The sequence below is a fragment of the Telopea speciosissima genome, chromosome 10, assembly GCF_018873765.1.
Source record: "Telopea speciosissima isolate NSW1024214 ecotype Mountain lineage chromosome 10, Tspe_v1, whole genome shotgun sequence".
Classification (NCBI taxonomy): Eukaryota; Viridiplantae; Streptophyta; class Magnoliopsida; order Proteales; family Proteaceae; genus Telopea; species Telopea speciosissima.
In genome coordinates, this window is record NC_057925.1 from 61791979 (window position 1) to 61817017 (window position 25039).

Consider the following 25039-nt stretch of genomic DNA (forward strand, 5'->3'; position numbering starts at 1 on the left):
AACATCTGACAATTTATAATTAACATTAAGTCTTGACCCATTTGCCCCTGTTAACTTCTGGGTCGTCTTTTCAAAATACTGGGTTGGGACTAACCCTTCTTGTATGCAATTCATTTGAGCCCCTGAGTCAACCAGGGCTATGGTACTGATCTTGTGGGTTGATGATATGACAATAATTATATATATATATATATAAAACCTTATGGCTTCACATCAAATATTAATATGGTTTTTTTAATAAGAGATAATTAAGTTGGTCCCACAATTATTGTGTATATCATTTTTTGGGTTTAATATTCTTCAAATTTTGGTTTAATATCTTTCAAATCTGAAGGTTTAAAACCTGTACCATCCAATTTATTCAAAAAATTTTACTATCACGTTCGAATTTTGAACAGTTGTAAATATACTGGTACCAAACAAAGTTTTTTTTTGGGTGTTGTTTCCATTTTTACTAACTATGCTCTAAATTGATACTAAGTTTTCTAAGAAAGAGCATCTAGTGTACTACGAGTTTCTCTCCTGCTACTGTAGGTCTGGGAGGGGCAAATGTATACAGCCTTACCTATTTCGTGGAGAGACTGTTTCCATTTCAAACCTATAACCTGATGGTTGCAATAGCACAACTTAACTGTTGCGCCAATGCTCGCAACAAACACAATTATTTCAACACCACCACCAAGGCCCCACAATTCTATTTTTCATCTCCCTCCATATTTATATAATCTGAAGGCAAAGCATAAAGGAGGAAGCATATCTCTGTTTCTCTCTCTTGCTCTGTGTTTCAAACATGGTGATGGGCTCAAACTATGCAACTGTAGGACTCTCATATCTGTTATTGTTGATGATGGCAATTTGTGTTGAGTCAGACACGGCCAAAGACAGAGAAGAGTGTGCAAATCAATTGCTGGGTTTGGCTACTTGTCTACCTTATGTGGGTGGAACAGCAAAGTCACCCACTCTAGACTGTTGCACTGGTCTGAAGCAAGTCCTAGATAAGAGCAAGAAGTGTCTCTGTGTCCTTGTTAGAGACCGGAACGATCCATCACTTGGTGTCAAGATCAATGCCACCCTTGCTATGAGCCTCCCTGATACTTGCCATGCCTCAGCTAATGTTTCCATGTGCCCTGGTATGATTTCAACTTTCTTCTAATCAGTAATTTTTACTTAGTTGTTATTGTTGTTGATTTCCCTTTCTCTGTATCCCTAATATGAACAAGTCATTGGTTTCCAGAACTTCTGCAGTTGCCTCCAAACTCTCCAGATGCTAAAGTTTTTGATCAGTTTGCAAACAGAAATAAAGGGAGTAGCACAGTTGCCAGTGGTAATTAATGTAGTTTTAGGCTGTATTTGGTATGCATTCTCAAAATAGATTATGGGCACTATTTTAAAAATCGGAATTGGTTGATTCGGATCAGAATCGGCTGTGAACGATCCTGATTCTGGACATTCCAGAGCAGTTGATTCTATGGTGTTTTTGGGACCGGATCGGCTTAGTTGCGAGCTCAAAACTTGAAAACAGCTTCTCTTGCAAAGTAGGGGGTAAGACTATGTACATTTGCCCCTCCTACAGTCGCTGGAGTCTCGTTCACTGTGACGTTCTTTTTTTATCACTGGATTTCAGATCATACTGGCTGATTCTAAGGTTTTTAGGATTGATTCTGATCTAGATTGGATCAGAACATCAGTCAGGAACTGATTCAATCCTGATTTCAAGTTTAAAATATTTGATTCGGGATCTAGAATGCATTCCAAAAAAACAAAAAATGATTTTTAATATGTTCTAGACTCAGAATTTATTCCGGGAATACATACCAAACACAATAATAGTTTCAATTTCTTTTGCCAGTTTCTGGAGCCTCTTATAAATTTTCCAAGCTTTTTTGATGTGGGTATTTAATATTTGTGGTTTCAGAGACAGGGAATCCCAGCAGTTCCAACAGTGCCTCTGCACAAGAAAAGAGTGATGGTGGGAGGGGAGAGAGGAGAATGTTAGTGGAGATGGTCAGTGGAGTTTGGTTGTGTTTGGGTTTGGCATTGTTCTTTATTATTGATGTTTGGAAATAGAAAGGCTACAATGCAAGATGGGAATAATAGCTATGGTGTGATCTCTTTCTCTGCATGTTAGATTTCAATGAACCCAGATGGGAATAATAGGGAACCACTTGTGTTCAAAGATCAGAATCTGTTATTTACCACAAGATAGTCAATTCTATCTGCCTAAGGCTGAGAATTGTTTCCCTTTTCTAATCCATGTACTTGTGTTCAGCTTCACATATATATATTTTTTTTGCATTGGTATTGATTTTATCAGATTGAGGCTCTTCTAGTATGTAATTATTTTTATAATCTGTAATTCCCTCCATTCCCTTTTTTTTTTTTTTTTTTTTGGTTGAAAGGTAAGCCATGAAGACTCACAAGAAGAAATAATGTATATGGATACACAACAAAGATCTGCCTCAGATGTAAAAATACTAGAACAAACCTAGCGAGAATTAACCACCTTTGGCATTGCCATCAATAGTTAATCTTAATAAGTCTTGAACAAAATCTATGTCAAGGTCTAGACATAGATTTTGATCTTTCGATAACAATGAGAAATCTTCCAAGAACAAGACTGAAGACAAAATTTAAGATTCCACCACTACGGAATAAATTTTCAAGGAAAAGTTTGTGATTTTCCGAAATCAAGGCTGAAGAATCAGTTTCATCCCATAATTTATCAAATCTTCTTTTACATCCTAACAGAGAGCTTAAGAAGCATGGAATTGTTAATGTCCCTCAATTTCTTCATTCCCAAACTCCTTCATGAATTCACTGTAAACTTTTGTAAATTTAAAAAGGGAAATTGTTCTCTGCACCGGACTGCGCCCACACACATGGGGTGGGCGAAATGACCAGCCTGGCTCCCTTGAATGACCCAAATGGCTACCCTGTCCCACCCCATGTGTCTAGGCGCAGCCTGCACCCTGTGCACCCACAGGTAGATAACATCGCACCATTTAAAAATATCCAAATCTCCATGTTAGATAAAAATCATTATCCAAGACCTCTTTAATTGATACAAATGGCATAGAAAACATGGATGGACTTTGAAGAAACAACAGATTTCAGCTATGGTTAGACACTTCTATTTCAAACTTGTTAATTTTTTCTTGATTTTAACTAACCCTATATTATAAACTTGACAGATTTGACATCTTAGTTGGCTTTAAGTGGAGATATCCAATATGAACTTGTGAGGTAAAAAAGGTACAGTTCAGTGTTAGCCACACATTATGGTAATTGGCAAGCAATGGGTTGGCATAATTCCCAGTACAAAGCCATGGTTGTAGTTGTACTAGAAAATTCTCATTAATCACATTAATGGTTACTATGTTGGAGTTCCTGCAATTCTGCACTGTGCCACCTGCAAATTAAACAACTCATGAAAGATGTGTCTTTATCCAACTCAAAAGGACCCAACACATACATTTAAGACCAAAACTACCAGAACGGCAGAACACTTAAATGTTGAACAAATTTCAGCTCGAATCCAACCGGCCAAACCCTTTATCGAGCTGGATTTGTCTGGGTTTTTATGAAACTGATAAAAATCAAAATCATTATAAAATTTATTTTATTTTGCATCCAAATCTCCCTGTTTTTTTCAATGGAGATTTAACATGATTGTCACTAACTCCAAATTATTTCTAATTTGATTAATAAAATTTAATCTATTTTGCATCGTAAAATAGAAATTACATCTGAAAATTTAATTACTAAATATAGTAATATTTTAAATAGTTTATATAGACAATAAAAGGGCATACCCAGTGCACAAGGCTCCCACCACTGCAGGGTCTGGGGAGGGTCATAATGTACGCTGTCTTACCCCTGCTTTCGTAGAGAGGCTGTTTCCCGACAATAAATACAAAAATTTCCTTATTTTTTATCAACCAATATCACTTCCCTTCCCTTCTCTTCCCTTTTACTTGCTACCAAAAAGAAGAGATTGGACTTTGGACTGGAGAGTGGTCTTCATAATCTCCCTTCTTATCAAGGCAAAAACAAGGTAGAATTTGTTTTAAAAAAAAATCCTTTGAGTTTTACACAAATTTTCCATGTTTTGTTAACAGATTAATTGAGGGTGCAACCTTTCTTTTCTTTCCTTTGTGGTAAACCAACAGTTGGAATAAACAGTCTACTTCTGCACCAATATTAAAAATCTGTTTGGATAGAAGTTGAGTTATTTTCCTTTTTGGCTACCAAAGGTAAAGTGAAGTTAAGAAAGATTCAGTACTCTCCCCTATTTACGAATGTCTGAAACTACCCTCAAACTCAAAACCCTAGGTCTAGCTGATCACCATGGTCATGCTAACCAGCCATCCCTCGCCCATAAACTTAAATGAAATGAGGTGAAAAAAAGTGAGTGAAATAGGCAAAAAAATTTGAGTCATGATGTAATATAAAATTGGATCAAGTTTTCCTTTAGCCACAGTGAATGGAAATCCATTCATTGAGGTTGAGGCAGGTTCAGATGCACGTGGGGGGTATTGGAAAGCTATAAAATAGGGGTTTGTGAACCCTAGGATGGTGACTGAATGTTCACCGGATGGTGGAGGAAAACTTTGTGCTGCAAATTTTGTGGACATGTGTTTTTCTTTAGGTAATATTTTACCTAAATGACCTCTTTTTTTTTTTTTTTTTCATTTTCTGCTGAAAACTAATGAAACTTTTTCCCTTAGTCAGGAGCAAAATATAAACTGATTTCCAAAGATACAGAATTTGATTAAGAATGCTCTATCTTCTTTCTTTTCACCATCCCCCCCCCCTCCCCCCTCCACACACACACACACACAAACTGTGTAAGTTGGGGAAAAAATTAAAACAATCCAAAATTGATTTAACAGAGTAATTCTCTTGGGCACAAAAGATGACAGAAGAATGCGGCAAAATGAATAACAAAAGGACTTGCAATATTAAAAAACAAAAAGTGAAGTTGTGAAGCACATTTAAGAGATCTCAAAGATGTTCTTGGGGTGTAATATACAAGGGAAGAATGCTCATACATCTGATAGCCATAACTTTCAGAGACCAACAGAGGAACTGACATATGAAAGGAAACTTTTAAGTGGGATAATAAGAACATTCTAGTGAGTCCTCATCTGGTGAATTATTCTTTCACCAGAATTTTTTTCTTTTCATAAACACCATCAAACATCAGTCTCTCAATGAATATTTCTTCCCAGTGAATGCTTGGAACTTCTGTTCTTCCTTCTTCTCAGGCTCCTGCTTGGTATTATTTGGGATGACCTACAGACAAAAGAAAATGAACGATTCAAGTTCAATTCCTGCATTAACTAGATCTAACATTGGGCCACTATTTATTTAGCCATTAGAAGAATATTACCTTTGGCATTTCATTGGAAGCCTGCCTCACATTTGAACCAAAAAGAAGTTTTCCCGAGTGACGACGTGATGGATTGCTTGATGAGCTGGAGCCATTTGTTCCATTAGCAAACTCTGGTCGGTGTTCCTTTAGAACAGACGAGGAAACTGATACAAGTGATTCGGGCAATGGCTTCCCATCTAAACGTCTAGCTGCCCCGGTGAATGGGCTGAATTTGGCATCTTCCTTTGCTGGCTCCTCTTGACCTGGAAGTATGAGATTCAAATATGTATTAAAATGTGAAAGGAATCATCCTCAATCCTACTATTGAAGAAACTAAATAGAAATGAATCTCAAGTTGATTGCTTTACTTGGAAGATGGGATGCTGCAGGTTTTTCAGGCTCCTTATAATCAAGAGGAGGAGCAAAGTCAACCTCACAATCTGTCTCAATAATACTTATCGCTGAGGTGGGCTTAGTTTCTATAATATCTATGTAAAATTTCTTATCGTTATAGGGCATCATGATAGTGTCACCGGTGGTCAAACAAGTGAAGTTCCTTAATGTTGTCTCCAAGCTGAAAGAAAACAAACAGTGAAAATGATCATACTCAATATAAACGAGGAAAATTTAGTGCAATTTTTTAGAGGAGAAACAAAGAGGAAAAGAAGCACCAAAACAAGACACTAACATTGCTTTTGGGTTAGAAATATCCAAAAAGTCCTTCGTGTGAGGCTGTAGCTTCACATATTTTCCCTTCAAAAGAGAGGTGTTTTTTACTTGCACAATGTCACCCTCTTGTAGTAGCAAGTTCTCCATCATCTATTGCCATACAATTATACAATAACAGGAAAGTAAACAGAAATTTTTATCAAATGAAACTGAACTGCAGTACAGATTCTTTGAAAAGCATACCCAGTATGGCAAGAAGATGACACCCTCCTCAGCAATAAACTCTAGGACACCACAATGTGAAACTCGTTTGGTATCAAGATTACTGAGTTCAAATAGCATTGGGTAATCAATATGCATAGAGGCTGCAGATCAGAATTTGAATTATGAGATTAAACCATGATTGGTAAGAGAAGTCTCCCCTCAAATGCATTAAAAGGAAGGGAAAACAGAAGGCTAATTAAAACAAGAACTTCCCATACCCAGACGCGTAAGAGCTGAAGGTGGCATTATAACTGTAAACAAGAGGTTGGTAAAACAGAACAAGTTGGTGAAATTCTGGACTAGAAGCTAGTCAAGTCTGAAAAAATGGTAGAATATTAGGATTTAGTTAAGAAGATAAGCTTACTTTTATCACCCTTTTCTAGATGTTCCTGCAAGATAAAAAGTAACTTATTTTAGTACAGAAACAAAGAGGAAGATACAGTTGGATATATAATTAAGTGCAGTGTCCAATTCAATTTGCTCTAATCTTGGGAGTCTTATAGTGCAAGGTATCCAGGTGCTTTTTGCAGAGAGGGTTCTGATTATGGTTGAAGGTGCTTACAGCCATTTGAACGTTTAGCCGGTATAGGTATCCTTATATGCTTGACTACCAATGCGTTTCAAGCCATAATAGCATCTTTGAGGGTTCTTGAAAGACCACAGTTTTGCACTTTAGAAAAATGATATCTTCGAAAGACATAATTTCTTATACAGTTATACTTATCAAATCCAAGAATTATCTGATTCATGTTCAGCTAGGCTTTCTTTGGAAAGTTGTAGATGAAACTAGCACCCATTCTAGGATTATGCTTATATATTTAATATTACTATAGGATTAACTTTAGATGTCAAGTTAGATTCCAACAATGACGAGCAATTCCTCTGCTACATTAGAGTTGAATTCCATGAATTTAAGCCAAGGTTGGAACTCTATGAATCATGGCAATTGGATCTAGGAGATTAAAGCAGGTAATCACCTCCACCTGATCCAGCATATAACTTGAACAACTTCTAGCAGTTTGGATTCTTAATGATCCCAAATAGCACCTTAATGTAGCCTAATTTTCATGTTCGCCATTTGAATTTCTAGCCATGGCCTGCTTAGCCACAATAGAGAAGTTACTTAAGTGGGTCTAACTCATATGGCAATGGACATAGTTCACTTTCTAAAGATGTAGAAGAAACATGTTACAGAGTAGCATATTACAGGAATAGTAATCATACCTTGTTCATAAAAGATACAGGGTAGCAATGGTACAACTGTTGAAACGATGAACCATGATAATAATCATCATACTCCTCGCCGTACTGAGATCATGAACAACAATGTCATACATAAGTGCAACTAGAGGAAAAACTATCTCCACACAAGATACATTAGAAAGTGAGGGGAACCAATTCATAAGATAGTAATGTGCAATATCTGAGACTCTTTAGCTATTCCCGAATAGCATGGGGAGTTTGCTGGGAAAATTACTGACACCATCTTTCAAGCATGATCATATAGAATGAAAAAATCAACAATTTCATGCAATGCATTAAGTTCCCAAGACAGAGCACACGACATAAAAGCATCCTCTCCTCTCCTTGCCATCTGATTTGGCAAACCATACCCATTCAAATTAGCTCCAAAGTTGAACTCAATAGAGGTCATATTGGTTTGAAAGTGGCCAACAGGGAAAGATGATTAACTTTTTGGGGAGAAAGAAAGTAGATTGAATCATGCAGCTTAGTTGGGTTGGAGGGTCAGTAAATATTACATCTTAATGATGTGGTTTCAATCAATTACATGGGCTAGACAGACCTGGTTTTCTAGCTGAATAAAGTTGTTCATCAAGTAACAAGATCAAAAAACCCGAACAAATTCAAAGAGAATCGCCAATCCAGTTCAATTTATATTACCTAGTCTTGTAGAAAAGTAGAATAACAAACAGTAACACTGAAAGGCAAAAAGAGAAGCAATATGGGTAACAAACCTCCATTATGACTGATTTGAAGAATCGCAGTCACCAAAAGATCAATAACAATCCTCTCGAACTCCTAAGAAGATACAGTAACAACAAAACAATGGATTAAACATAATCCTTTATCAGAAAAAGGAATAGAGCACACACAGACAGAGAGAGAAACTCAAGCAGAGCGTGTCATAAGAAACGAGAAGGAAGGTATAATCATCCGATATAAGCAGAAGCTTACCACTTTAATCTGGAAACTCAGCTCGAAACCTCTGGTGTGGTCTCTGAGATTCTTGAAGAGGAAGAAAGCAATAAATACTAAATAGTATGAAGGAGGACTCTTTAAGTTCTAATTTATATACCAATCGCCAGCCACCAATCAATACCTTTGATATCGTGATCGGTAGTTAAAGTTTGAGGGGAACTTGGAAGCTGAGCTGGCATCCTAATGGGGTCCACTTTCCAGTAATTCTTGTCCACGTGGCAGAAGAACTCTTATTGAACTCGTACGGATCCTAAATACCTGATTCTACTAGGTTAAGGACTCTACAGCTCTACTTGGGGTCACTACTAGTCTAACACTATTTTAACTCTTCTAGTTGCCGTTGGAGGAGCCCCCTTGCTGAGACATGGACTTCCATGCCCTTTATAGAGTTAAATTTGGATTAGGCCATGGGTATCAAACGGACCAGATCCAACTTCCTGGTGTACCAGTTAGGGGTGTCAACCGGTCAGGCTCGGTCGGGTTCCGTCGGGCCTAGCTGGGCTTCACAGTGCTTAAAGTCTGTACTGTGATCGCTCGTTTAAGTCTTCGGGTCGGGCCTAATCGGACTACAATCGGGTTAGTGTAATCGGGCCTTAACCGGGCTGTGGGCATGTTTAACTCTAAACGGGCCTTAACAGATTAAGAGTAATAGAATAATCAACTTATCTTTTCTTTCTCACTTCTTAGGTTTATTAGTTTTGATCAACAGTAAAAAAAATTTCTAATCATATGGTCCTCAAAATATGGATAAATAAGTTATTCAATGTATCAATTAGGGTCTAACGCCTTCTGGGCTTCTCATGCTACATGGAATCAAGCTACTACATCAGTTTTGATATGAGAGTGAGTGAGAACATATTATAACATATATGTGTGTATTAAATATTAATAACCTAATTCATCGGCCACGAGGTGAAAATTTTCAAGACCCATATTAAGTTAAAACCTGATTGATCATCCAAAGACCAAACATGCCATTAAAATTTATAAATATTCAGTTCACAAGGTTTCAAAACCAACAAATAAGGTCGAGCTAGCATTCGATCGGTCCGATCGGGCGTCTGATGAGCTAAGACCCCACACCAGGACAGCCCAACTACAAAACGTGTCGGATTTAATCGACCGGGCCTGGAATTGACACCCCTGTGTACCAGTGATCTAAAGGACATTTGGACCAAGGTTATTAAACACGAAATTGAAATCCGAGTGTGGTCTAGCCGAGTCCGATTCTAGCTAGATGCCAATATTAGCTAGAATCGGTCAGGACTAGAGAATTAAAACTAGCGTGGATCAATCGTTCTGGATCGGACAGAATTCAGCTCGATTGATTTTGATTGTTGAAACCCTATTTTGGACTAGATGAATGGACCATGGTCAGACCAGTGTTTTAAAGAACGGGTGGACCAGAAACTTGGACCATAGCAAACAATAATCAGATACAAAGAGCTTCAAGGGCTGAAAAAACATAATGGATAGAAGTTAAAGGAAAAACTTCCCCCGCAATGCCATAGTGCAGTTTTGCTCTTAGTAGGTCTTGTATGGATGATCTTACCTAAGTCGCAATCCTCATTGGCAACCTGCTCCTCCTCCTCCTCCTCCTCCTCCTCCCGGTTACTTCAAATTGAACAATGATGTTGCTATTCTAGTGTAAGGAGGTAAAGGTATCTGGTTGGTCATTTGGAACTCCCTCGAAAGGGTTATGGTGGCGATCTCGGAGCCCAATGTATTTGCATCATAAATTCTTCAGGGCAAGGCCTTAGCTATGCGTTCTGGTATGCTTCACGCTCTAGAAGATAGTTTTGAGAACCTATTCATAGAGTCCGATAACAGAGAACTCATATGCTCCATCAATTTAGATTCTTCTCAATGCTATTATCATTATTCAAGATATCCAGTATCTGTCAACGTATTTCTAGAGTTATATGTTTATTCATATTCCAAGGTCTATCAACAATTTTGTTGAAATCTTTGCACTAAAGGCCTTGTCAATAGAATGTGTGGCAAATTGACCTACTTCCACTCCATAAGTGATCAATCTTTGTAATTGTGATTCCATGCGTTTATGACACTCTCAATAAGACTATCATTACCAAAAAAGGTACATTGTCAGCATTAGAGAACCCTCTCCGAAAAATTAAATAAATGTGGATGAGCTGGTTGACCTAAGAGTATAGGACTTTACATCCAATGGTTATAACTAGAGAAACAAATTTTTTTTTTTTTTGTAAGTTACTAGAGAAACAATTCATGTGGCTCAAAACAATGAACCTATCTTATCTTAAACTATTAATGGAGTTCAGATTGACGGACATCCTTTCGTACTTATTTGAGTAAATATTTGGTTAATGTACTATGACATCATACAAAGCAAGCAATTTGGTGGGCAAACGAACAAAAATATCTTTTGTACAAAAAAAATTACAACAAAACAAATCATACTCGAAGAAAATAAAAGAATGGTTGACGTTGTCTGGGTGAGCGTGGTTCGTGTACACGGGGCCAATGAGAGCACAAATATTTGCATCATGGCGAAAGGGTTTTCTCTTTTGATGGGGTGGGGAGAAGTATTTTTTGTAGATCTAGGAAATTATTCTAATCAAATATTTTTAACTCTTAGATTAACCTTGATCAAGTCAAGGTCATTCTCTATTATCCGAGAAGGGTGTTTTTTTTTTTTTGGTGCAATTTAAGGGCCCATCGGCCATCAACCTCAACAGGACCCCACAAGAAGATAATGAGGGGACCCACAAGGGGTCAAATATGATACCCAAAGGCTCCACTTTTTGGAAAGCAATTAAATGTGGACTAGATATCGCTAAAGAGACTTGAATCACCGATCAAACGCCTGATGCAGTTCTCCCAAAGGAGTAGCGAACCACCAGGGCAAGCCCTGATGGTCATCCGAGAAGGGTTCACTTTCACTCTCTTCATCTCTTTTGTCTCTCTCTTTCTCACATGAAATGAAATGAAATGACATCTTAATTTACTTCTTTTATGTATAAAACCATTTCATTGCTCCTCATTGGTGCCCCGTTTGTTTAAGCAACCTTAAGATTTGGTCCTCTGCACTTATGGTAAATTACACGTTAGATGACAAATCTCAAATACTCCAACTCAAAAGTCAGGAGTCAGAATCCATTATCCACCGCCTACTATTTTGGACATTTAATGTTTCTTCCAAATAATAATATGAGAGAGTCTAAGGTGATCTCACTCCCATAAGGGGCTGGACCCACCTCCATTGAGCTGCCGGGTCCAATGAGAATTATATTGGCCCTACCAAATAAATATTAGATAGTCCCAGTCCTGAATCCATATGATCTAAGGGTGGGTGGCCCACAAATCATGAACAATACACCCTTCTTTTATAGATTCCCCAAGAGGAACACTGGTTCTTGGAGACATATGTCAAGTTAGAATTGGGCACAGAGGTCGTACCCACCTACCTCTGGGGTACGGAGGGTGGAGTTATTCTGTCCCCACTAGCCCCCATGTGGGGATTCTGATCTTTTCTCTGGGACAAATGGCCCCACATGTTTACCCTCACTACTATTATGGCAGTGTCTGATAAAAAACCCGCAAATTATGGTGATTTTTCTTCTTCTTATTCTTCTTCTTCCCTGCTTTGCCCAAAACCCCAAATAAATTCTCTCTGTTTCCAAAGTCTTCATTTTATCTCAGCTGTCTTCTTACACAGTCAACACGTTCCAACTTCTAACTTCTCTTTCTGTCTCTCTCCTTTTGTGTCTACTCTGAAGTTTTCTTCAGTTTCTTCTTCTTTTTCTTTAGGACCCAGTTTCTTTTACCAGTAAAACCAGTCGAACAATGGTTCCTTGTTCGAAATTGCTTATGGGTTTCATTCTCCTTTTCCTGTTTGTCGCTTCTGCACTAGGAATCTCCTCGGTTTCGTCCTCTAATGGCACAACAGTCTACGAAATCCTGACCCAACATGGTCTCCCGAGTGGCCTCTTACCTGACTCGGTGAAAAATTTCTCCATCTCTGACGATGGGAGTTTCGTCGTGGAATTGGAGAAGCCCTGTTACGTTCAGTTCGAGTACTTGGTCTATTACGACCAGAAGATTACCGGTACGATCAACATCGGTTCGATAACGAATCTTGACGGGATTGAGGTGAGGCGGTTCTTCTTGTGGCTTGACGTCGATGAGATCAGGGTGGATTTGCCGCCGAGCGATTACATATATTTTCAGGTCGGGATCATCAACAAGAAGCTTGATGCTGACCAGTTCCAGACTGTGCACGCTTGCAAGGATGGTCTCTCCCGTCAAGGTTCTTGGAAGGATATTCTGAAGGTAAAAGGTTCTTTCTTTTGCTTCGTTTCTTGATTTTTACAACTTTCTTTCTGGTCCGGATGCTGCAGAAATCAGAATCTTCTTCGTTTATAGTTTGTCTTTGACTTTCCGGATTGAAAGGTTGGGGTTCTCGAACTATTTCTTTTGCTTCAGAGAACCCCGAATCCTTTGATATCCGCGGGAAAAACTTGAATATTCATAGGCAATTATTTGCGTCTTTTGAGAGTGCTGGCTTATTTGGCTTGAGGCGGCTTGATAAGCTCAGTATCTTTAGAAACCAATTGGAAAATTGTTAGGGTTTGGTCTTTTATGAACTTTAGGTTGAAATACCAAGAAAACTCTTTCATTTTTTTATTGAATAGGTTACTTAGAATTTTTGCAGTTGACATGAAATGAGGATGACTACTATGTGAATTGAAGTTTAAGTATTTTCTTTTCTGATTGCTTCTTTAAATCAAAACGGTAAAGAAATCTTAACATATGAATATATTTTGTTCCTTGAAGGCTCTTTTAGCAGCAAGAATATGATGTGATTGTATTTTCAGTTTATCTTAGATGGCTTTTCGTTTGGGATTCTTGGGAGATTGAATCAGGTCTATATGTTGATAGCGAGGAGCTTGAATCATTACAGAAAGTTGACAGTTGGATGCAAGCTTGTCCCATTTCCTGGATTTTTCAAAGGCCTATTTCGCCACTTGGTAAAATACGTTTGGGCTGAAACTTGACATGCAAACAGGGGACTAGGGGTCAACCTGTCTACAGAGTTTCGGCCCCATACAATATGCCACATGGTAGATCTAGGTCCTTGCAAAAGGGGCCTTCTACAAAGCTCTTTATTTATAATGTTGTGTTCCATAGTCTAAAGCAGAGGACTCGGGGCTGCAAAACAGTCAGAAGCTCAATTCCTTTTCAATGAGCTTAAGTCTGTTCAACTAGAAACTACTTCCTACCCTGCAAAGCACAAATATATATTTTCTCAATGGGTAATCAACTCAATCACTTCTTGTATATATGGCTTATATGCCTCATTATTTTGGACTGGCCCATTTATGGATACAACTCAACTCATCTTGGACTTATCCCAACTAAAGGGAGTTGGCTACATGGATCTTTTTTCTCGAATCAACTCTATTTAAAGCCATACTTGTTACTAGTCCTAAGCCATGCATTTCTTTCTTCTCTACTTCTTCTAAAGTCGTTTTAGGCTTATCCCTGACCCTGGCTTTTTTAGCTCCATCAATCTGAATCAAATCAACCCTCCGTACTGGAGCATTCAAAGGCCTTCATTGCACATGCCAGCCCATTTACAGATCAGAAGATTATATTATTCTTAAGTTCATCATTATTTGATATCATTTTTTTAAATGTTGTAAGTAGCATAGTCATAACAAGCTTAATGTGTATGCAATATGATTATAGATGGAAATGTGGAAGCATATGATGTTGGGAACCTCAGTCCTGTTAAATGTGAGTGTTTGTCTACTACCCCACATATCATATATTAGGCATGGAATGGCATTATGTGATGGTGGAATATATGTAGAACAGTAATACATTTGCCAATTGTCATTGGAAGCCTGTTGATATGACCTACCTTCTTGTATTGAAACATGTATTAGAGATTGGCTATTGACGTAACTATGGCGACTAATGAAACAAGCTGTGGACGCTGACATTTTTTGGTGCTGGTTATGATTGATTTTATACCATTGTTTAAGGATAAGTTTCCCTTGGCCCTTTTTTTTTTGGAGAGTTGGGTATGCAAAAGTGAAAACAATCGATGGTGTCATGGAATCTGAAGTTTCAGAAATAATTTACAGAGCATATGGGGTGCTATGTTGATAAAAGATGGAAATGAGTCTTTGTTTAGTGTTTTTGGTGAGCAGATCTGTTTTCCTTTTTCCATGGTATCAACAAGAAGATGTGTTGAATTGCTTATGACATGTTATATTTTTAGATACAGTTAGAATGTGGATTTGTAATGTTACTTTATAATCATCCAGTTGTATTTGGTTCATGAGGTATATACATCCATGTGTAGATATATGACAAATTTTTGCCAATATGATCTGATATTTTAAATTTGTAATTTTATTCTTCATAATATGTTAGTAGGAAAGCACATGTCTGTGTCCCACTTGCAGTAGTTTTTTATCACACTAATTTTAAATCATTGTTTAGAAGTACAATCGACCGCCCCATGACGGGCCATCCTGATAAACTTATCAGGGTGGCTTTCCAATTTTAAGCCACATGGTGAGATGGTGTGGCAATTCATACCAATTGATAGATTGGTCTAGGATTGGATTAGCGATGCAGTTTAGTCCTGAGAGAACAGGCAAAACAGGGCCTGCGACATGAGGGTGGAACAGGCCGAAACTCTCACCTATGGTTCTGATTTTGGACCAGATTTCTGGTCCTAGTGCAAGCCAGGGTTGGGCTGGCCTGCGTAATGGATATGGTTTGATTTGGCCTGGATATGGCTTGTGTGAGATATTCTAGAAGATTGTGTGGGGTCCTATGAGAAGAACTGGTAGTATATCTTGAAGATCTGCTGGAATGCTTTCCTAGTAGTTACTATCTTCTATTATTGTAACAGTTCCTTAGTTTCTAAATTAATAGCTTTAAGAGAACTGAGAGTTACTATTTTTTTTGTTTCCTTTTTTGAGTAGTGCTGTCCACGTAGGGAAGGTATTTTCGGTCTTTGGGACTTTTATTTAAACAATGTAGAGGAGATGGTTGAGAAATGAAGTTTGTTTTCCTTTGGTTCAGTGATGAATTTGGACAAGGTTGCAGTGGTGAAGCTGTAACACCTCTTGGTGGTGATTCCAAGAGCGGTGATTTCAATCAGACCTTACCATGGTGATTCAGTAGGTTGGGTATGTTGGTAATTCCATTCCCACAGGCCAGGTGGTGATATCTTGGTTATCCTTTTTATTTCTTCTGTCATAAGTAAAAAATAAAAAGTTCTAGTGAATTCTGTTCTTAATACTGGTCTGTCCCTATTTGCGATCTTGTTGCAATTGATCTCTCCCTAGTTTTGCTGGTTTGAGTTCGCTTCTTTGTTAATTAGCTACATGTCAAATTTCAGGACATACTTAAATCAAATACCCTCCCATGTATTGCCATGTGTCCCTGTATTTTCAGCTGTCGATGTATGTCCATACACCCTCTTGTAGTCCCCTGATCTTCAAAGCTTTATTTTGCCACTTGGGCGGGTTCTGTTCGGTCTGAAACTCAACACATAGGGTGAGGACCTCGAGGTCTCCGCAGAAGTCATGCTACATATAAACTGCCACATGGCAGAAACTTGGGCCGTCCTGGGTAATCTGGAGGTGTTTGGAAATATTTGCCTGCTTGCCTAGGGTTACATAGCCAAAAAGTGGAAGAATATTTTCTTGACTCATAGTTCTTCGACTAAACCCTACACTAGGTTTTCTGGTGGTATTCCACCGGGGTTACAGAACATGTCCCTGTTTATATTCTTATTCATGGATGTATCTCTTATGCAAGTCAGTTTATATATGTGCCCTGGATATCCAGGATAATGCAAATAAATCATAATTGTTGGCTAACTGGGATCTAAATGTTCGTGATTCTGCAGGTTGCAACTCCCATTAATGAAGTCCCAATGCTTCTAACCGAGTAAGGAAAGGCCAAATCAACTGTTTTATAATTACATAATTATAGGTACTCTGTGATGTGCTGGACTTTGTTGTAAGAGTCTTTGTACCCTTAAAGCCACCAGAAGCAGGTGGACCAATACAAGGTTGGTTATATTAGGGTTTTGTTCAGCGATGTGCTGGACTTTGTTGTAAGAGTCTTTGTACCCAAAAAGCCACCAGAAGCAGGTGGATCAATATATGGTTTGGTTGTATGATGGTTTTGCTCAGCGATATGCTGGACTTTGTTGTATGAGTCTTTGTACTCAAAAACCCACCAGAAGCAGGTGGACCAATATATGGTTATATGAGGGTTTGTAAGTTGTACAATCTGAGTCCTTGTAATGTTTTTAGTCAGCCTTTGTTTTCTTGTTTTGGGACCTTAACGTAATGAAATTACCAGCAGCACAGATAATTGGTATCAGTCAAGGTAGATTCTGATCTGAATCCGATCCCTACCAATTCTGATTGGATCAGAATTGGGTCCCAAAAACCCTAAAATCGGCCACTCCAGAACATTTGGAATTGGTGGTCAATGTCGATTCTGATCTGAATTGGTCGATTGGACCGATAATTGGTATCAGTCAAGGTCGATTCTGATCTGAATTGGTGTGGATACAAAATTCCGATTTTTGAACCATGGTCCTTTCCTACTGAGTCCAAGTGAACGTTGAAAATATTCCAAACCCATAGAGAATAAGTTTCCATTATTTATGAATTTCACGGTCTCCACCAGATTTTGAGTTATAAAGGAAAGCTACTTCTGTACCGCCCAGCGTATGGCGTCTATGCTTGCTTGAAGCTGCTGATAGAAAAAACCCACTTGCATTTCTTGCAATTCATCTTTCAAAGCTTCTGATGATACTTCTACTGCACTACTCAAAAATGCGATTTGTGTTGCTGAACCCAAATTGGGACTAATGAGTGTGGTTCAACATTATCAAAACAACATTAATAAGTCCATCCATATGGATGACATGACAATTCCAACTGCTTAAATAAGGATCTTATAATTATCAATGTATTCATACAGGAAAAGAGAGGAAAGGGTGAGTGAGTGGGGGGCGGTGTTGTGAACCACTTCTAGTTTACAGGATATGACCTCCAAATTCTCCACATGTAGGAGATATGAAGCCTTGGCAATGATAGTGTGTAATTGATTGGTGAAGCAATGAGAGATGACGGCCATTAAGGAGCCTCCAAGCTAAATGGTGGCCTTTTACAAGCTCCCCCCACAAGAGTGTAGACGAACTGCTCCTTTTGCCATTTTCACCAGTAAACCTAGAGGAGACCTGCAGAGAGGATTTAATGGGAGTTCTCAATGCTAAATGAGAATCTTCACATAAGAAATACCACAGTACTGTTTTCTCTTCGGTTTCAACAAACATACAACAGAAAGTACCATGTTTCCCTATAGCCCCAATTCCTTCTTCAACCTAGCAAGAGTGGCCTCAATCTCATCAATGTTGTCCTCTATGCCGCTCTCATTGTCTGCTTTGTTTTGGTCATCTTCCCCAGTGTCTGACCGGGATTTTGCATATGGATCACTACTTGGGGGCCTTTCATTGTTGTTTCCGCCTTCAACATTGGGATCAGTTATGTTCAGCTCTTTCTCTAGAAATTCCACAAATTCTTCACCAATGTCCTGCAAAATGAAATTTTTAGTAGTTTCCGCTACAAATAGTGCTTGCTTATGGTCTTCACTAAGTTACTTTCTTCATTTCTGTATGTTGTTGCAATAAACATGCATGCCTATAAGCTTAAACCTACATGGCCAATACAAAAAGATAGAGATGGGAATTTCAATTAAGAGGTAAATACAGAACATTGTACCGCCTTACCGCCAACTCCTCCCATAAACTCTTTGGCTTCCCTTGTGAATCAACATTAGCTTCCCAGTTACGGAATTCTGCTTGGAGGTCTCTAAAGAAGTCCTCTGTAAATAACCAAAATGAAGATTTAAGAACTACCAAATACTAGGTTTCTTAATAACCACAGTTGTCATGGGGGCAAGGCGAGCCTAGGCGGTGGCCAAGCATCTTTTCACCTCGGTGCCTAGACAGTCAAATTGTATTGTATAAAGACGGGGGTTTTGTGTAAAAAACTAAACTTATGAACAAACTAGTGTTTTATTTTTTTTTTACAGGGGACTTGTGTAAAAAATAATGAATACTTTCCTTTCATTTATAAATATGAGAGGGTCTTCTTCTTCTTCTTGAAGGTGGTGGATGGTAGTGGCAGCTGCTACTGCTTCTTCCCATTTTTCTTTTTCTTTTTTTGTTCTTTCTGATTTTTCACCCATTTTCCCCTCTTTTCTTTCCTGTTTCCCCCATTTCGTCCCCCTTTTTCTCATTTTTTCCCTTTCTTTCCCCCCTATTTTCTGTCTGAGCACCTTGAACAATATGACGATCAGTTGCTTGGGTGTTCAAGAACCACCTAGGCAATGCCTTGACAACTATGTTCATTCATAATAGTGAAAATGCAGGGGGAAAAATAAAATGAATGCAAGATAAATTTAGTCTCCATTTTGTCCTACGGTAGGACAAATCTACCTATTGTTATTTGAACATCCCTCACAAAGTTACCTGCAGAAATAAATGGCTTATGTATAAGAATTTAAGTAAATCTGACCTATCTGAGGACAAGAAACTACAAGATGAGGTCAGAAAATACTTTTTCCTACAGGTTTTCACTTTCCCCCTAATATAGCTTCAACAACAAATATTACACTGCACTATAATCTAAGGTACAGGTCTGGTAGACAACTATAGTCTAAAAGGGCAATAGCAATACATGCAGCTCATAAACAGTGAAACAGGACTCACCACTTGATGGATTCCACATGGGAACCCTCTTACAGCATAAAACAGAAGAGGGAAAAAACTGAGGCCTAGAATGGCAGGGGATCAGAAGGTAAGATGGTTACGATCATCTAATTGATCAATTTTGGCTCAATGGATCTCAAATATGAGATCCATCAAATGGCATGTGATCCAGTTGTGTTATTCTAGCAGAAATACAAAAAGGAGGGGTGGGTGCCATAAAAATAAGGGTATATGAATCAATACCAAAACCATAGAACTCCTCATCTTGCTTTCTTTCATCTCTGGAGCTGGAATAACTGGATGCACTATTTCCAAAATCATATCTCTGCCGAGATTCCGAGTTCAATAATGTATTGTATGCATGTTTTATCCTCATGAACTTCTCCTGAGCATTGGCCTGTACATGTGAAAGCCAGAATTTTTTTTAGTAAATCAGACCTAGGCAGTACATGCTAATGAAATGTACACTAAGAAAACCAGAAGTCATTTGAGATTAAAATTTTTTTATTCATTTCATCATTCAACAAGAAGCTGTTTTTCCCCCCCCCCCCCCCCCTCCCCCCTGGCGGCAGGATGTGCGTGTGAAACAGAGGGTATATAATTGTTCCCAGGTATATAAATCAAATGCATGTAGCATGTGCATTTTTCCAAGTGTTGGTTGGTGTATCCATGTTGGACATGCAATTAGATTCCAACGCCCAATGGATTCCTGAGACTCCTGGAGATTTCCTTTTAAGCAGTAAGCCAGTCAAACCTCAGCATTGCAATGCTTATTCCCTGAGGTTGTGTCCTAGAAATTGAAGGTGCAATCATCCCCATTGACTATGACTATGTGATACACCATGAGGCCATGGTATGTGCCCACGCAGAGCAAGTGCAAACAAACTAGGTGGAGAGGATGCAAGGAAAAGCAAGTGCATCTAACATGAACACCCTAGGCTTATATTTGAAGGTATAACCGTGAGGAAAATAAGATGAAGGTGTGGAAGGCAAAAGGATTCATGCTAGCAAATCTAACCATAGCTGGTAAAAGTGATTCTAATCCATTGTCTTTTTTCTCCATGCCTCACCAGGGTTGTTTTAAGTCTTATCGTATCTGCAACAAAAACCAAGAGGTTGGTTAACCAACTTGGGTGGTGTTATGGATTTCTCTCAACCATCAAATACCCTCTAATTCGAGATCACCTCGACACACAGAGGATCTCTTAGACGACAAATCAGCCCTCAGAATCACATCAGTGGTGTTCTAGAAACACATCAAGAGCGTCTCAAAATCATCACTGATCACCCAGACACCAAAGCATTTGGCAAAAAAAGGCAATCACCCAAGTTTCACTTACTAGTGTTTTCATATCAGAAAAATGTTTCATTACCTATCATACATGGGAAGGCAAAGAAGGAAAGTAAAAGTAGAATAAAAGAGAAATATGATGTCATGTGAATGACAAACATTTCAAAACCTTCGAATGCACCCTTCAGATTTTTTTTTCACGAAATGTCTTCAAACCTGAAAGTTATCAATTCCCTCCCTTTTTTTTGTTATCATTGTACTGATTTTTGTAGTTCAATTTTTATCAAGCCAAATTTTAATTCAATAAATATATTGAAATTTACTCATTGAGAAATCCCTATCATCTAGACAGTGCCTGGACTCTAATAAATTCCATCCCACTTGAACCAACCAAACGAATGAGAGCTAAGGAGGCAGTCCATCAATGTGGCAGTAGTGATGAATTTCGGGAAGGGTGGCAAAAGTTCTTCTTGTTGGCACCATGCACTAAGAGATGTAGCCATGGTGAGTCTGCAAGATTTTAGTTAAATCAGATGGTGCATTAATCCTGCTGACCCCTGGAATGGGTGGGAACATTAACTGAGGAGGTCCAGAGAATACTTGGTGGAAAGTAAGTAGTGAACACCAGCAAGTGGAATATACTAAGCCTCATGTGGGATATTTACTGGTAAAGGGACCATGATGTGGATTGTAGATATGCCTGTGTCTGCCTCTGCGTGCCTGATGAAGGATAGCACCCAAATTCACTTGCTAGGCACAGAAATTTTACACCCTATTATCTTCAGAAGATTGCATGTGACTTTTAAGTTTAAGCCATCTATCGAGCATTGCATCCCAAATCTAAACCCACAGGCATGTAATGATAAACGGAAATGTTGAGATCATAAAATATGCAGTGGTTTATTTGGATTTTTATTTGGGGGACGATGATGAAGCAGAGGTCAGGTTTTGAACCGATTGAAGGTGAGTTGATTTCAAGGGATGTGGGTGTAGAGAAGAGGAGATTAGGCTTGGAAAGATGATGGAAGGTTTCAAGGGATTGGTGTTGGGCACTTGGGCTTCATGAAGACGATGGGAGGTGACGTCGAGGAAGAGGTAGAAAGGGTATTAGGGACTCAAGGTCTTTCATTTCCATAGGTGAAAGATTATGGAATAAGAGAGGTGAAGCTTTAGTGAGATTTGAGAGGAGATACCCGGTTGTGAAGGTGGGAAGGTTTGGAGTGGCTGATAGAACAAATTTTTTGAGTGGTAGAAGGTCAGGAACCATCTGAATTAGAATGGGAAGGATGGATGAAAGAGTTCTGAGGTTTCTTCGATGTGAAGGTTAGAAGCTTAACAAGCAAATGGTCCTATAATCAATAGGACCACTCCTAATGGTCCATTGGGGTCAAACATGGAGAATCCAAACAAGATAGAAGAAAACAACACCGTTGAGAGGGCTCAACAATCTGTAGAAATGGAGGAAGTTACTCCTTCCAAATCAGAGGACATTATTGAGGCTTTGGAAAGAGAGTGGGGAATACAAGACACAGTTCAATAAAATGCTGGGGGGGGGGGGGGGAACTCATAGGAAGTTCTTTATAGCAACTGGGTTCAAGGGGAGGTCTGAGGGAAAGGGCAGTGTGAAAAGAGGGACTGGTGTGCTTTCGGGGAAAGGGAGAAAAGGTAATAGAAAAAACCATAGGAAGGAATTTCATGAAGGGGAAGTGAAAGAATTGGGGAGAGGAGGTTTGATGATAATGGGCGAGGGGAGATGTTTTAGAATGGGATAATAGAAATGTCCAGCAGGGTGGTGAGGAGATCAGGAGTAGAGTTGTATCTGATGTCATGAAAGCTGCAGTTTCAATTGGTAGCAGGATTGGAGTTACCTTTACGAAAAGAGATGAAAGAGCTTTCCAATTGTCGAGAAATTTCATCAAAAAAAATGTTGGGAAAAAAGGCTGAATATGTGGCTGCACTGGATTCATAGGTGAAGTTGGCGACGTGAATCTAATTTGGAATTTCCCTCCATCTCAGGTATGAGACTTATAATGAGGAGATCAGGAGTAGAGTTGTATCTGATGTCATGGAAGCTGCAATTTCAATCGGTAGCACGATTGGAGCTGCCTTTATGAAAAGAGATGAAAGAGCTTTCCAAGTGTTAAAGAGAAATTTCATCAAAAAATGTTGGGAAAAAAGGCTCAATCTGTGGCTGTACTGGATTCATAGATGAAGTTGGGGAGGTGAATCTAATTTGGGACTTCCCTCCATCTCAGGTATGAGACTTTTAATGTGGAGTGTAGGGATTTGGATTCAATCTTAACGAACTCATGTTTGTTCTTTGATAAGGGATTGGAAATTTGAAGTAGTGGCTTTACAAGAGACAAAGATTAATAGATCAGATTGGGCTTCTCTGTTGGCAGTGTGGGAATAGAGCGAGGGAGTATCCTTGCCATATGGGTTTGCCATTATGGTTTAATTGTGTGGAAGATGACCCCAGTCTCGTTGGTTGGAGCTTATAGATGGAGAGGGTTAATCGATGTTATTTAGTATACGGCGAGGAGCTATGATAATATTGTTTAACAATGTTGTTGAAGATAACTTGATTCTGTGGGCTGCTGTTCTGAAGGATTTTAGAGTAAAGGACCTCAATGCCACAACGGAAGTCTTCTGATTGATAGTCTTACAGGGTGAAGGTGGCTGAAAGCCAAATACTGGATTTTTTTTATTTTTTCAGTTGGAGATGTTCGTGTTTTGAAATCGGAAGTTTCTGCTTAGATCATAAAAAAGGGATCTTGGTTATCGAAAGGACAAACTTTAATTATTCAGTTCAATTTCCATCAGAGATTTCGATTATGCGCACATTTAACTCCAATATCCAGAAAAAGAACAAAACAATATCCCAGAACAAGGTGGGTTTATTCACTGGAGTATCGGTGCAGATCGCAAGATACCCCATACATGTACCCACAAAAGAAAATTTATAATAGAAAGGGATAAACTTAAATTTCCATCAAATGCATCAAAATCCAAGAGAGAAAGATGATTGAAAAGGAATGTACTAACCTCCTTGTTGACATCAGGATGGAATCTGAGCGCGAGCTTTCTGTAAGCTCTCTTAATTTCTTCAGGAGTTGCGGTGGGCGAGACGCCCAAAACAGCATATGGGGACTCTCTTCGGCTTGCTCTTAAAAGGGTAGAACAGTTACGTTTGGTTCTCTTCTTGGAACTCAGCGAGAAAGACTGCGGAGCGAACAGAAAAAGATTGAAATCACTTCTTCGGCCATATCTGGGAACAAGTATAGAAGATTTTGCTTGGTTCTTCAGATAGAGAAGACAACTGTGAGGAGGTTTAAAAGACCAACAGCAAGTAGTAACAGAGTTGAGCCTTATCTTCGTTTCTAGAGTTTGGGTGATTCCATGCATATTCATGAACGAATCGAGTGAGTCTTCACTCAGCTCATCCGTGCGAAGCTCGTGTACATGTACAGACTTCAGAATTCACAAATCGAACTCAGATGACACTTCGATAGCATGTCTCAGCCAAACAATTGGACACTTCGACAGCACAAGGACACCAGAATCTAGGATCCAGATCTCCTACGGCACAGCTGCCCATAGCTGCCTGTACGACATGTTAGGGCCGCACGCATAATAACCGCCTTACCCCCACTCGGGCAAGGCACTGGGCAGGGGGTAAGGCGGTCATTACGAGTGCAGCCCAGTTTGTGCCACACAGATTGCTATGGGCAGTTGGGCGGTAGACCGATTGCAGAAACTATATTTTCTTTTTTGTTTTTAATAAATAAACGAAAAAAAGAATGGTGCTTGGTCGCATGGCTCCTTCATCCAAACGCAGCCCCTCGAATGATCGCCCCACCGATTTACAAATTGAAAATTCCTTTGATCGATGCCCTTGCGTGTCCTCTCATTGGCCCCGCACTTGTGCATGGCCATGTGATTGGGTGCCACATTTGTCTTCCCATTAACAAATAGAGAAAGAGGTTCCCATGTTGCTATTATGGGGAGGAATCTACATGCTACACTATGGGTGTCTTGAAAAAAAATATCATCCATATGGGGTCTATAATTTTAGGACAGGTGAGTGAAAAAAAAAATCATCAGAGAAAAACAAAATTTCTCAAATAATGAGAGAGTTTCATATAACCTAGAGTGCAGTTTGGCACCAATAAGAGGAGGGTGACAAATCGTTCAATAGGGGTGGGCATTTAACAAGGAGAGAGGATGTGATACCCATATATGGGTGGGTGGGATGTGAGAGGCATGTGCAAGAATATGCACATTGATGTCGTTTATTTCCCTTTTACCATAAATAATATGGGTCGACAGTCTCTGTGTTGCAGCACAGGCTATGCCAAGACACATGGGGGTGGCATTTCCACCATTTAGGTGGGGGTGCATGACGGTCATTTCGCCCACCCCC

The 25039-nt window shown here is 39.1% G+C and overlaps 4 protein-coding genes and 1 long non-coding RNA gene across 9 annotated transcripts in view; 2 read left to right on the forward strand and 3 right to left on the reverse strand.

The window, feature by feature from the left end:
• The window catches only part of LOC122642609 (non-specific lipid transfer protein GPI-anchored 14-like), a 25560-nt gene extending 23493 nt beyond the window's left edge, over positions 1–2067 (forward strand). The window contains exons 3-5 of one of the 2 annotated variants that reach the window (XM_043836130.1): positions 785–1130; positions 1235–1324; positions 1916–2067. In XM_043836130.1, coding sequence (XP_043692065.1) covers positions 791–1130; positions 1235–1324; positions 1916–2067 — 582 coding nt within the window. In that variant the 5' untranslated portion in view covers positions 785–790. Of the gene's footprint in view, positions 1–757; positions 1131–1234; positions 1325–1915 lie in introns of those variants that run through there. The other variant, XM_043836131.1, reaches the window with a different exon arrangement.
• On the reverse strand, positions 1970–10389 carry LOC122642612. The gene is made up of 3 exons (XR_006330069.1): positions 10363–10389; positions 8962–8964; positions 1970–2072 (listed from the first exon to the last, which is right to left on the reverse strand). It is a non-coding gene; the product is annotated as an uncharacterized LOC122642612 (long non-coding RNA).
• On the reverse strand, positions 4994–8558 carry LOC122642606 (ubiquitin fusion degradation protein 1 homolog). Its single transcript, XM_043836124.1, has 10 exons — positions 8504–8558; positions 8284–8347; positions 7532–7615; positions 6672–6696; positions 6526–6558; positions 6287–6408; positions 6063–6193; positions 5743–5948; positions 5393–5637; positions 4994–5295 (listed from the first exon to the last, which is right to left on the reverse strand). Exons 2-10 carry the CDS (start codon positions 8287–8289, stop codon positions 5203–5205), a joined length of 945 nt encoding a protein of 314 aa, XP_043692059.1. The 5' UTR covers positions 8290–8347; positions 8504–8558; the 3' UTR covers positions 4994–5202.
• Positions 10390–12266: 1877 nt separating the features above from the next.
• LOC122642610 lies at positions 12267–16867 on the forward strand. Of its 2 annotated transcripts, none has more exons than XM_043836132.1 (3): positions 12267–12838; positions 16443–16592; positions 16788–16867. In XM_043836132.1, exons 1-2 carry the CDS (start codon positions 12353–12355, stop codon positions 16485–16487), a joined length of 531 nt encoding a protein of 176 aa, XP_043692067.1. In that variant the 5' UTR covers positions 12267–12352; the 3' UTR covers positions 16488–16592; positions 16788–16867. The 2 variants fall into 2 exon arrangements, with proteins under 2 accessions (XP_043692067.1, XP_043692068.1); XM_043836133.1 differs by having other exon boundaries at positions 12270–12845.
• Positions 16868–17746: 879 nt separating this feature from the next.
• Positions 17747–24122, reverse strand: LOC122642607 (chaperone protein DnaJ-like). 3 transcript variants are annotated; one of them, XM_043836126.1, is made up of 6 exons: positions 23662–24122; positions 19569–19722; positions 19053–19085; positions 18342–18436; positions 17903–18145; positions 17747–17792 (listed from the first exon to the last, which is right to left on the reverse strand). In XM_043836126.1, the coding sequence occupies exons 1-5, from the start codon at positions 24025–24027 to the stop codon at positions 17912–17914; spliced, it is 882 nt and encodes a 293-aa protein (XP_043692061.1). In that variant the 5' UTR covers positions 24028–24122; the 3' UTR covers positions 17747–17792; positions 17903–17911. The 3 variants fall into 3 exon arrangements, with proteins under 3 accessions (XP_043692061.1, XP_043692060.1, XP_043692063.1); XM_043836125.1 differs by having other exon boundaries at positions 17747–18145; XM_043836128.1 differs by lacking the exon at positions 19053–19085 and having other exon boundaries at positions 17747–18145.
• Between the last annotated feature and the right edge of the window lie 917 nt (positions 24123–25039).

Bases quoted from the DNA above. Each gene is read 5' to 3' on its own strand.
- LOC122642606 (XM_043836124.1), bottom strand. The intron at 6,194-6,286 runs GTATGCTTTTCA...GTATGGCAATAG, and splicing joins TCATCTTCTTGCCATACTGG to ATGATGGAGAACTTGCTACT. The intron at 5,949-6,062 runs GTTAGTGTCTTG...GTTTTCTTTCAG, and splicing joins ATTTCTAACCCAAAAGCAAT to CTTGGAGACAACATTAAGGA.
- LOC122642610 (XM_043836132.1), top strand. From the start codon at position 12,353: ATGGTTCCTTGTTCGAAATTGCTTATGGGTTTCATTCTCCTTTTCCTG. The intron at 12,839-16,442 runs GTAAAAGGTTCT...GTGATTCTGCAG, and splicing joins CTTGGAAGGATATTCTGAAG to GTTGCAACTCCCATTAATGA.
- LOC122642607 (XM_043836126.1), bottom strand. From the start codon at position 24,027: ATGAATATGCATGGAATCACCCAAACTCTAGAAACGAAGATAAGGCTC. The intron at 19,723-23,661 runs GTTAGTACATTC...TCACATGTACAG, and splicing joins ATCCTGATGTCAACAAGGAG to GCCAATGCTCAGGAGAAGTT. The intron at 18,437-19,052 runs GTAGATTTGTCC...GGTTATTTACAG, and splicing joins GGATGTTCAAATAACAATAG to AGGACTTCTTTAGAGACCTC.